The sequence below is a fragment of the Theropithecus gelada genome, chromosome 14 (assembly GCF_003255815.1).
Source record: "Theropithecus gelada isolate Dixy chromosome 14, Tgel_1.0, whole genome shotgun sequence".
NCBI classification, from domain to species: Eukaryota; Metazoa; Chordata; class Mammalia; order Primates; family Cercopithecidae; genus Theropithecus; species Theropithecus gelada.
This window is the reverse complement of record NC_037682.1, coordinates 55740966-55753670: the sequence shown is the minus strand read 5'-3', so window position 1 is coordinate 55753670 and position 12705 is coordinate 55740966. Positions and strand designations below refer to the sequence as shown.

Sequence of the window (12705 nt, the reverse complement as noted above, 5' to 3'; positions counted from 1 at the left end):
ACTTTGGGAGGCTGAGGCGGGTGGATCACGAGGTGAGGAGATCGAGACCATCCTGGCTAACATGGTGAAACCCTCTCTACTAAAAATACAAAAACAAAACTAGCCGGGTGTGGTAGGGGGTGCCTCTGGTCCCAGCTGCTCAGGAGGCTGAGGCGAGAGAATGGCTTCAACCTGGGAGGCAGAGCTTGCAGTGAGCCAAGATTGCGCCACTGCACTCCAGCCTGGGCAACGAAGCGAGACTCTGTCTCAAAAAAAAAAAAAAAAATCTTTATTAAAGCCTCAGAACAACATTTCTCTCAATGACTGTTCTCCACAGAAACCACATGCCTCATACATACTTGTATCTTTTCTTGATTATTCTGATATTTAATCTACTCAGGAATACAATTTTGAAGAACCACTTCTGAGGTAAAAGTAGAATGGAAATGATAATAAATATGATCTTAAATTGAACTTACAGGCATTTCAGAGAGATCATAGACTCAGATTAAAAGTGAAATTTCTTTACAAGTCAAAAAATGCTTTCATAGCCCAGTATATTGGCCTCACTACAAGCCCTCTACAATTATGCTAGAAAGGTTAGACAATTTTCCGAGGCCTCTTGCACCCACTCCACTGGGACAGGAATGGGTGCTTGGGGAGAGCATCAAGGTGTATACACCTGGGGGCACTATGCTTGTGTCCTCCTGTGTGCCACAGGAGCACCTCCAGTTGCTGTTTGGGGTTGAAAAACAATCTGCCCCCAAACTGGGGTTAATGATCAGGTCTACTGGAAGTGGAAGAGAAGATGCTGAGCAATTTGTTTTACTCTTCAGCAATAAAGTAACAAGCATGTAAGCATTTCTTTGGTGGAAAAGAAAAGTCAGATAGACCTCAAGACTGGGTTGATTAGTACCTAGATACTACGTTTAGAATCTGACATTAAGAAAAATAAGGAATTTTCTGAGATGTCTTTCTTCCATCATGTATGAAGAAATGAGGAGATGGCTGAACTCTTACTGGTGCTTAGATTTCTAGGAAGCAAGTAAAATCATACTTTCTCCATTGAGTCCTGCACCCCAGTGACACAGTTTGTCCACTTCATTGGCTTCTTTTCCTCTTTGCCAATGGAACTCACCTAGACTCTTGTGATTTTAATTTGCATTTTCTAATGAAGAGTGATGTCAAGTATCTTTTCATGTGCTTATTTGTATATCTTTGGTGAAATCAGTACAAATGTTTTGCCCATTTAAAAAAATAAGTTGTTGGCTGGCACAGTGGCTCATGCCTATAATTCCAGCACTCTGGGAGGCTGAGGTGGGTGGATCACTTGAGGTCAGGAGTTTGAGACCAGCCTGGCCAATATGGCAAAACACCATTTCTGCTAAAAATACAAAAATTAGCGGGGCGTAGTGGTGCACACTTGTAATCCGAGCTATTTGGGAGGCTGAGGTGAAAGGATTGCTTGAACCTGGGAGGTGGGGTTGCGGTGAGCCAAGATTTTGCCACTGCACTCCAGCCTGGGGGAAAGAGCGAGACTCCATCTCAAATTTAAAAAAGGTTGTTTTCTTATTATTGAATTTTAAGGTTTCTTTATGTATTCTAGATAAATTCTTCAGCAAATATATGGTTGACACATATTTTCTCCCACTGTGTGATTTGTCTTTTCATTTGTTTAACAGGGATTTTTAAAAAAATTATTTATTGCTTTTTTTAAGAGGTGGGGTCTTGCTGTGTTGCCCAGGCTGGTCTTGAACTCCTGGGCTCAACTGATCCCACCTTGGCCTCCCAAAATGCTGGGATTATAGGCGTGAGCCACCATACCCAGGATCAGCTTTATAATAAGGATCAGCCTTATAATATCTGTAGAATCTGTAGTGACGTCATCTTTCTCATTTCCAGTGTTGGTAATTTGTGTCTTTTTTTTCTCAAGCAGTCTAGCTAGAGGTTTATCTCTAGCTATATCAACAAATATTTATATCAATAAATATTCTCAAAGAACAGCTTTTGGTTTCATTAGTTTTCTTTATTGTTGGCCACAAGATTTTGGGGGCCTAAAGGCAATGTGCTTCAAATAAATGTAACTTTATTATATTATATAGAATTGGGAATGATAGGTATTTCAGCTAGTAAATTAATTCTGTGTCAGCATTTCCCTAAGTATGGTGATGAACAGAGTTTTAGACTTCTCACAGGCATCATCTGGATTTTGTTGTTCAAAATAATTTTGTATTTATTTTGTTGCAGGTTAAAAAGTAGATAGATTTAAAAGACTAAACTGCATGAAGCATTTTAGTTTTGTTTTTCCGTTATGGAGTGAAACTTGCCAACTTCACTTATTTACACGAAGAGAATCTGAAATGGAATTTGGAGCAACATGAATTTATAGGGTCTTGTTTTTTGCCCATGTGCCATTAAGTACTTTGTAAAATTTAAAGGCCCATAAAAATAAGCTATGACTCAAATCCCTGGAAAGATCAACATTTTGGAAATAAAATTTAATACATTAAAACTGGATTCTGCTTTCAGAATTATAAATATTGAGCTGTAAGAGACACTATACATCAACACGTGAAAATCTGTGGATAGGGTTAAACAGACCCTAGAGCAGTATGTAGCTAATATTAATTTTTGTATTCACAGATTAAGATTTAACAAACATTAATTGTGTACTTTGTGTTATATCCTTCCATATTATATGGCCTTAAATATTAAGCTTTGATGCAAAATTGCCTTGTTATAAAACAGATTGGATTATGTTCATTTTTGCCAGTTTGCAGTTGAATAGGAAGCAGACAGCAGAAACTCTTGAATATACCAAGAATCCATCAGCTACAGCTATTTTGCCAATATTAATGGATAAATTTTAGAATAACCAACCTGTGTGCGGGCAGCTTAGCAGCTCACATATGTGCTCACAAGGAAGGCTCATATCTTCAAAAGGCAAATAGCTTTTCTCTTTGGGGTCGGACCTAGCATAGTGCTGTCATAAGGTAACCATGAGGAGAATCACATAGAGCCAGACCAGACTGAATCAATTTACAATTTGAATAAACTTTGAAATCAAAGTCAAAAATCCTGAAAAAGTTCTAAGATGCCCTCAAAGATTTACTCTAATGCCGGAATAAAGGGGATGCTTTCTTCATGTTTTTATTCATACTATTCATATGTTTTTCTCTTGGTATTATATTTTTAAAAGAAATTTTACATAAAAATTTAATCCTTGTATATTGGATTTTTTAAAAATTTGGCTCAACTATTTTAAGAAAAGGAAGTCCTGTAATGATATCATTTGAACTAAGCCAATTTCTTTTAGAAGCAAAAAATCTGCCAGATGTTGCTATTATGAAACAGTGAGCTAGCATTTATAATTCATTTGACACCTGGATATACTGGCATAAACAATGGCTTTTTATACAATGAGGCAGTTCTAATTTAAGATCAGTGCTTCATCTGTTTTCTTGTAACTTTATTAGTACTAATGGACAAGTCTAGGCATATGTCCATGGACTGCCTTTTGGCATTCAATGTTAGAAATGGTTAGTAAGCAGGGAACATATTCCATCTGGGAAAGCTTCACTTGCTGCTGTGTAATTTTGAACCTATTTTTTTGATGTTCTTGGGCCTAGCCGGGTTGTGTGTCCCTGAGAGACTGAGGGCCGCACTAATTCGAATTATCTGGTAAAAGCCAGAGTCATGTAAAGCACTAGTGTTCACTTGAAAGGCATTCAAAGAAGGCATTTTCTAATGCCTAAAACCGTATGTCAAAGATGATGAAACACTACCTTATAATTAAGTCAGCAAGAGTCAGAAAAACTATTTGTTAACTATAGTCTTCTTAGATTCCTCTGTTTTTGAGTGAATAAACAATCCCTTTTCAGCACAAAATAATTTGCATCACCAAAGCTGATACCTCTGGTAGCCAAGCATGCTTTACTTACTGCAATTAAGGTCATATGCTTGCTTTGCTATGACTTGTCTGCACTTAGGTTATTACGTATGAGGTATTAAGTGAAAGGAGGATTAAGGCAAATTCTTAAAAATTTATGTTTTAATTTTAAAAATTTTACTTTGGCACAGCCAGATTTGAAATCATACTAATAGGGTCTCTAGATCCTGAACAATGCTACTTTTTACAGTTTGTGAAGCTTTCACCTACAAATAATCGAACTTTAATTAAAAGTTAACTTCTGTTTTTGATTTCACAATCAACTGGTTTATATAGAACATTTGAACTTTAATTCTTCAAAAAGAAACCCAGATGAATCTTAAATTCAGCTGATTAGTAAATAAAACAAAACAGCAGAAATTAAACATATACCCCAAATTGTTTTAATTAACTTAGCATTTTGTAGTTTTAGCATCTATTGTAATGTATTCTAAAGATAATGGGAATGTAAGTTATGCTACATCTTAGTGTATGTTAAATTGCTTTAATCATACCGCTTAAGGGGTACTCACAGAATATAGGTTACCTTCCAGCATCTAGACCTCTCCCACTCCTCCCGCCCTGAGCCCCATTCCCAATAATAAAATAGAAGAATTTCATTCCAAGTAAGGATTATTGTACTTGGGAGATAATGATGCTCCCATCTTTGAGGATAGTATGTCTTACATGGGAACCTCCTTTCTCTTACTGATTGTGGGTGGATTATTTTGCTGACCCCAGTGTTTAGGTGTGCAGAATTCTGCAAGTTGAACATAGAGATTTAACATATTAAGTAGTACATTTAACTTAAGCCAAATTTGGCTGTACAAGCTCATTCCCCTGGAATCCGCCCCCATTAAAGGAATTTTTAAGAGGTAAAAAACCCAAAAGGGAGTGGGGAGAATGGGAGGAGACACAGTATTGGGCCAAAGCAATTCAGCAAATTTTTGAAAGACGGAAAATAGAAGGAAGAATAGCAGTAAATGATAGAAGAGGAGAAGCTATATTGGGATCCCTGCCAGGAGGAAAATGATTTGAGAAGGTAACAATTTGCTGTTAAGGTAAACCCATAAAGGCTCAGGGCACAGAGGCCCAAGTATTGAGTACTGCAGGGGTGAAATGGAGGCTATCATGGGACTAGCTAGAAGTCTATGGAGGCAGTACGTAGACCCCAGGTCCTTTCCCACTCCATGTAGTCATATGATTACCCTTTTCAGAGCAACAGATCAGAGGTTTATTTTCTGAAAAACAAACAAAAAAACAAACCTGATAAGCTCTAGACTTGGGAACACCAGACACAACTGGGTTAGTGATGAGACTTAGGAGACACTGAAAATAGCATGGAAAAAACGAAAGTCTGCATACTGAACTGGGATTTCCCTGGACCTATTTCCTGCCCTGTCTCCAGAAAGCAAGCAGGCAGACCTGCAAGTACTTTCTGGGGCCCCAGACAAATTCTTCTCCGTAGAAACAAGGTAGCTGCTGTTTTCTTTTTCTGGAACTCTAGTTTACTGAGATGTTGGACTTACTAATTATAGATTATTATTTTTTCCTCCAGATTTATTGAAGTATTATTTAAATATAAAATTTCCCTACTTTAAGTGTATAGTTTTATTAGTGTTGGTCACTGTACACAGCTGTGTAACCATCACCACAATCACGATACAGAACAGTTTCCTGATACTGAAAAGTTTGCTTATGCCGTTTGCATGACGATTCATCCCCTCCCTTGGTCACTGGTCCCAGGCAGTCACTGATCTGCTTTCAGTCACTATGGTTTTGCCCTTTTTAGAATGTCATATAAATAAACTTATGTAGTAGATAGTCTTTTCTGCCTGGCTTCTTTCACTGAGCATAATGATCGCAAGATTGGTCATGTCTTTGTAATATTAATATTTCATTCCCTTTGTATGTGGAGTGGTATTCCACTGAATTAATATGCCAGAATTTATTCATCTCTTCATCGGTTGATGGACATTTGGTTTGTTTTTCATGCTACCCCTTTATAGTCACACTCATTTCCTTCTCCCCTACTATCTTGAATCTGGCAACCAATAATTTATGATCTTGTCATTATGAAAATATTAGCTGGGCATGGTGGCTCACGCCTGTAATCCCAGCACTTTGGGAGGCCAAGGCGGATGGATCGCCTGAGCTCAGGAGTTCAAGACTAGCCTGGACAACATAGCAAAACCCTGTCTCTACCAGAAACACAAACAGTTAGCCAGGCACGGTGGTGTGCACCCCTGGTCCCAGCTACTTGGGAGGCCAAGGTGGGAGGATTGCGTGAGCCTGGGAGGCCGAGGTTGTAGTGAGCTGAGATCACACCACTATACTCCAACCTAGGTGACAGAGTGAGACTCTGTCTCAAAAAAAAAAAAAAATTATATATATGGAATCATACCCAATTGGACCCTTTGAGATTGCCTGTTTTTTCCCTTTCAATATAATGTCCTTGAGATCCCTTTAAGGTGTTGCATGTGCCAGTAATTCCTTTCTACTACTGAGTAGTAGTCCACGGTATGGATGTATCCCAGTTTGTGTAGTCATTCACCTACTGTAGCGCATTTTGGTTCCCCCCAATTATATTCAAATTGGATATGTGGAAGGGTAATTCTTTTGGAAATGTGGAGCCACTGAAGGTTTTTGTTTGTTTGCTTTGAAGACTTTTGTGGAGGGGAATAAAAGGATTGTATCTGAGTTTTTGGAAGATTATGCCAGCAATTCTACTTAGGATATTCTAGATGGGTTTTTTGTTTGTTTTGAGACGCAGTCTCGCTCTATCACCAGGCTGGAGTGCAGTGGGGGATTCTCAGCTCACTGCAACCTCCACCTCCCAGGTTCAAGCGATTCTCTTGCCTCAACCTCCCAAGTAGCTGGGACTACAGATGCGTGCCACCACATCCGGTTAATTTTTTATATTTTTAGTAGAGATGGGGTTTCACCATGTTGGCCAGGATGGTTTTAACCTCTTGATCTCGTGAGCCTCCCACCTTGGCTTCCCAAAGTGCTGTGATTACAGGCATGAGCCACCATGCCTGGCCAGGATGTTCTAGATGGTCTTGATGAGGGTGGTAAGAGCATGAACAAGACTTGTGGTCTTTCAAATTCTCATATATTCATTGAGATTATCTATTTATTGTCTATTATATTCCAGAGACTGAGACTGTAATTGTGTTAGATACTAGGGATATGAAGACTAGTATGACATAGTCCTTGTTCCCGGGAATTCTCAGATTAAGTAGAGGGCAATACTTACATACAAATAAATACACTTTCGTGCTATCGATGCTATCAAAGATGTCTATACCTGACTCATTAGAAATATAAATGAAGTGGGAGGGTGAGGGTCAGCAAAAGATTCAAAGAATGATGAACTAAAATAACATGTGTAGTGCTCAGAACTGTTCCTGGCACATAGTAAGCAGTCGACATAAATTAGTAATTGTTAGTAATGGTGGTATATGGAGGCAGGAAATAGTCTAGTCCAATTGATAAGCATAATAAAAAGATAGAAGTGCTTTCATGAAGAACTCATATGCTTTCATCTGCCTAGAAGTGAGAAGAGATGCTTGCTCCTCTCCTTTGGCCTCAGGTAAGCTTTCTGTTTCAGAGACAATGGTCTCCAAACTTCTCCTTTGTATATTTGCCAAAAGGAGTATGAATAAAAGGGCCAATATTCAAACAGAAAACAAATATAGTATACTATTTGCTGCAAAGAGTTTAAAGGTACATGCTTAACCTTGTAATGAGCTCCTCCAGTTACTGCTTGGACAGATCAATGAAATTCTTCAATAGGTCTTTTCGTTAATAAGTAAATTAGAGCAGTAAAAAAAAAAATAGCTTCCTGTGTGTGGGGTGGAAGGTTGGAAAGTCACTGCTCATGAGTATGGAGTTTCTTTTTGGAGTGATAAAATGCTCTAAAATTGACTGTGGTAATTGTTACACAACTTTGTGAATGGATTCAAAACTACTGAACACTTTAAATAGGTGAATTGTATGATATATAGTTCAATAAAGCTGTTATTAACAAAAATTATGTAGTGATTTGGAAAGCTGATCAAGTGATTACTAGAATAAAAACAAAATAAAACGTAACCACTTACTAACTTGGTGTCATCAGAGTTCGTTTCAACTCTGGTTCCTGAAAACATAGTTCCACTTTTCTTTCCAATCGATATTTGAGGCCAGTGTGTTTCAAAGAGGCTCACCATTCCCACAGACAGGTTTGACATGCCAGAACTCATTCATCCAACCCTGGGATTATGGTCAAATGAAAGCTGGAAATAGGTCTGCTTTTCCTAGGCCAATTCAGTCTTCAACTTGCAAACTCGGTGCCATCCAATTCTCAAACCCAGTCCTGACCAAGGTCCCATCCAGAGGTCTGTATCTGATGTGCCTGCGATGAAGGCAGGAGGGTGCCTAGAGCACTCACATCTCCCTTACCTTCACTGCATTTGAATGGATATACCTGGGCTCCCACTTATAAGTAAGAACATGAGGTATTTGGTTTTCTACTTCTGCATTAATTTGCTTAGGATAATGGCCTCCAGCTACATCCATGTCATTGCAAAAGACATGGTTTCATTCTTTTTTATGGCTGCATAGTATTCTATGGTGTATATGTACCATGGTTTCTCAATGTGGTAGAAGTGACCAGTGTTCTCAAGCCTGTATGTCCGTCTGGCTGGGCCCTGATTATTTCTCCAGGGGTTAGGCTTCACCTCTTATGTTCCTAGGCACAAGCTGGGGTCCTCCTGAACTGCGCAGACCATGTGCTGGATTTCAGGACCCCTATTACCTAGAGATTTTGTTCTTAGGTAATAAGCCCAAGTTTGCTCCTCTTCTTTGAAGATGGTCATTTAGAGTGCTGGCTACTTCACTTGGGGCAAGCCCAGTAGCCAGCTTAGCTGTCCTCGTTTCAGAAACCAACTAATTTTTTTTCTTTTCCATTTCTAGGAGTTTACTGCTAAGATTTCAGCACGTCCTATGGCTGAGTTAATCAGAGTTATGATAGGAAGGTACCTGGCACACCATCGCAGTGCTCCATCAATGCTAGTACGTTGTGTTGTTTCCTTCACATCAAGTCAACTCAAGCTTGCTCTACTTACCTGGTGTACACAGTCTAAGAACTGTAAGAAGACTGGAGCAAAACCACTCCCCTGACAGTTGAGGGTCAAGCTGCTCCGCTGACTGAATTTGTGACCAAAAGAGAGCCACTCTTTTTCAACCAACATCCGGAAGCCTTCAAGTGTCCTATAAAAGGGATCACTGAGTAACTGAACCAGGGATGTCACCTAGGGCACAAACAGGATGGATTGTTATTAATTTTAGTTCTGAAAAAGTCCTATTACTAAGATAAAAGCACTTCCTTCTGATAATAGCTAATTCACAAATTTACCTGGACAGCAAATTTGTTCACTAACCATTCCAGGATGGCCAATAAAATGAATTCTGTAAGCTTTCCAGTAAAAACTAAAGCTCAAATTCATTTTGGCTACAAGTTTACTTTCAGGGAATTAAGCCTTTAATCCTTAACTGGCCAGTTTGCTGACAACAACCTTTTCCTAAGTTAATCAGAGGCCAGAGGATCAGTTAAAATCAATTCTACTTTTTGGCAGATGCAGATTAATGTCTTAATGTAGTCTGAACTCACTTTTCACTCTGGAGTGGGTTAAGGTGGGGCTTACAGAGAGCCAGGGGATGGACTGACAAAACCCAGAAAGGATGGTCCATGCCTCACACTGCTGGTCAAGGGCTCCATCCACAAGCCTGCATGGTAAATCTGTGGGTGGGAGAGCCTGATGCCTGGAGCCAGAGCTCCAGGGTGCGTAGGGGCTAAGAGCTCATGGTACAGAGTTTTCTGATGGATAACAGGTGGTGTTTAACACAGGACTTTCTCTGTCCATAAACACATTAGTCATTATACAAAACATTCATCTGAAGAATTTAAAAACCACCAAATGGAAATATAAATATAAAATGAAGTATCAAAAAATATGTCTAATAGTTTACTTGTGCAGTGATGTCCCAGCCTTCCTCCAAACAGACCAAAACTGAGGAACCATTTTCAAGTACTTCTGATACAACCACAGCCAGCTGCATTATCCTGTGAAGCTAAGAGATAGGAAGGAGAACACAATTAGACCAAGCACTTTCTGAGTGCAGAAGTCAGAAAGAGTTGCTTTCCCTGGATAATCAAACAAGTTAGGGATAAAGCACTTGGATAAAAGAACCACATAATGTTTTAAATACTTAAAGTTCTTTCAAACCAAGATTAAACAATGACACTTTTGTCTGGGTGCAGTGACTCATGCTCGTAATCCCAGCGCTTTGGGAGGCTGAGCTGGGCAGGTCATTTGAGGTTAGGAGTTCGAGACCAGCCCGGGCAACATAGTGAGACCCCCATCTCAATAAAAACAACCACAACATGACACTTCAAAAAGGTAGACACATTTTAAAACAATACATAATGAAATAAAATTACCTTACATGATTCCCCCAAAAGTAGGTGAGCTATAATTCCATAGAGTACAAAAGATATTCTATGTGGATTTCCCAGCAAAGGAAGGAAATTCACATGAATTTTATTGGATTTAAAATTTGTTTTTCCAAAAAAAAAATTTGGTTTTCCATGATGTAGTAAGTTCTATTTCAGATATTCTTAATTTTTTGGGAATTAGATAGTGGTGATAGTTACAAAACGTTGTGGATATACCAAAAAGTATTGAGTTGTACACTTTTATCATAAGGATAAATTTTATGGTAAATGAATTATATGTTAAAAAAGATACTCCTGGCTGGGCGTGGTGGCTCAATGCCTGTAATCCCAGCACTTTGGGAGGCTGAGGCGAGAGTAGTGCTTGAGCTCAGGAGTTTGAGACCACCTGGGCAACATGGCAAAACCCCATCTCTACAAAACATACAAAAATCACCCAGGCGTGGTGGCATCTGCCTGTAGTCCCAGCTACTCAGGAGGCTGAGGTGGGAGGATCGCTTGAATCTGGGAGATATAGGCTACAGTGAGCTGTGATCGTGCCACTGCACTCTAGCCTGGGTGACAGAGCAAGACTCTGTCTCCAAAAAAAAAAAACTCCGATTTGTCTGTGCTGTGTACGAAATGAGAAAATAACTTTTATATTTTTGCTAAGTTTTTTTTTTGTTTTTTTTTGTTTTTTTTTTTTTGTTTTTTTTGAGACGGAGTCTTGCTCTGTCACCCAGGCTGGAGTGCAGTGGCCGGATCTCAGCTCACTGCAAGCTCCGCCTCCCAGGTTTACGCCATTCTCCTGCCTCAGCCTCCTGAGTAGCTGGGACTACAGGCGCCCGCCACCTTGCCCGGCTAGTTTTTTGTATTTTTTTTAGTAGAGGCGGGGTTTCACCGGGTTAGCCAGGATGGTCTCGATCTCCTGACCTCGTGATCCGCCCGTCTCGGCCTCCCAAAGTGCTGGGATTACAGGCTTGAGCCACCGTGCTCGGCCTTTGCTAAGTTTTTAAAGCCACATCAATTGGCTCAAAGTCCTTGATAAACAATTAAGGTGTGAGAACAATATATATAGATTTTAAAACCAAATGTATAACATTCTAGTTTTAAAAAATATTTTAATGATCATCAGACATAATTTGCAATTTGAATCCAACTCTGAACAAGAACAAAAATGAAAAAACCCATATCTTAAACAGAGCTAGGGTACTTTATTTATTTATTTTATTTTATTAAAAAAATTTTTTTTTTTGAGACGGAGTTTTGCTCTTGTTGCCCAGGCTGGAGTGCAATGGCGCAGTCTCGGCTCACCACAACCTCCACCTCCCAGGTTCAAGTGATTCTCCTCCCTCAGCCTCCCAAGTAGCTGGGATTACAGGCACGCACTACCATGCCTGGCTTATTTTGTGTTTTTAGTAGAGACGAGGTTTCTCCATGTTGGTCAGGCTGGTCTCGAACTCCCAACCTCAGGTGATCCACCTGCCTCAGCCTCCCAAAGTGCTGGGATTACAGTTGTGAGCCACTGCGCCCGGCCTAGGCTACTTTAAACACAGGAATAAGGCAAATGTCCTACTCAGTAATGAGAAGCTCCTCACGTAACTGTTTCTACAACATAGCTATCACCAGGCCTGAATTCTTTTGGGCTCAGAATTCGTTCTAAAAAATGGCTATTATTAAAAAATCAAAAAATAACAGATGCTGGCGAGCCTGTGGAGAAAAGGGAATGCTTATACATCTCTGGTGGGAATGTAAATTAGTTCAGTCATGTAGAAAGTAGTTTGGTGATTTCTCAAATAACTTAAAAAAGAATTACCATTTGACCTAGCAATCCCATTACTGAGTATATACCCAAAGGAATATAAATTGTTCTGCCATAAAGACACATGCACACACATGTTCAGTGCTATACTATTCACAATAGCAAAGACATGGAGTCAACCTATATGCCCATCAACAGTAGACTGGATAAAGAAAATACAGTACATATACACCATGGAATACTACACAGCTATAAAAAGAATGAGCTTATGTCCTTTGCAGTAACACAGCTGAAGCAAACTAACACAGGAATGGAAAACCAAATACTGCATATTCTCACTTATAAGTGGCAGCTAAACATTGAGTACATATGGACACAAGGAAGGGAATAGATGCCTGGGGCCTACTTGAGGTTGGAGGTGACAGGAGGATGAGGATAGAAAAGCTACCTATCAGGTACTATGCTTATTACCTGGGTGATGAAATAATCTGTATACCAAACTCCCAAGACATGCAATTGACCTATACAACAAACCTATATATGTGCCCCTGAACACAA

General features: G+C 39.5%; 1 protein-coding gene and 1 long non-coding RNA gene across 2 annotated transcripts in view; one reads left to right on the top strand and one right to left on the bottom strand.

The window, feature by feature from the left end:
* LOC112606329 overlaps positions 1–9891 on the top strand; it is a 29657-nt gene extending 19766 nt beyond the window's left edge. Inside the window, exon 2 of the long non-coding RNA XR_003115625.1 lies at positions 8867–9891. This is a non-coding gene — a long non-coding RNA (uncharacterized LOC112606329). The remainder of the gene's footprint in view (positions 1–8866) is intronic.
* Positions 1–12705, bottom strand: part of SBF2 (SET binding factor 2) — a 523750-nt gene that overhangs the window by 21460 nt on the left and 489585 nt on the right. Inside the window, exons 31-32 of the mRNA XM_025356625.1 lie at positions 9923–10024; positions 9019–9204 (exon numbers count right to left, since the gene is read on the bottom strand). Coding sequence (XP_025212410.1) covers positions 9019–9204; positions 9923–10024 — 288 coding nt within the window. The remainder of the gene's footprint in view (positions 1–9018; positions 9205–9922; positions 10025–12705) is intronic.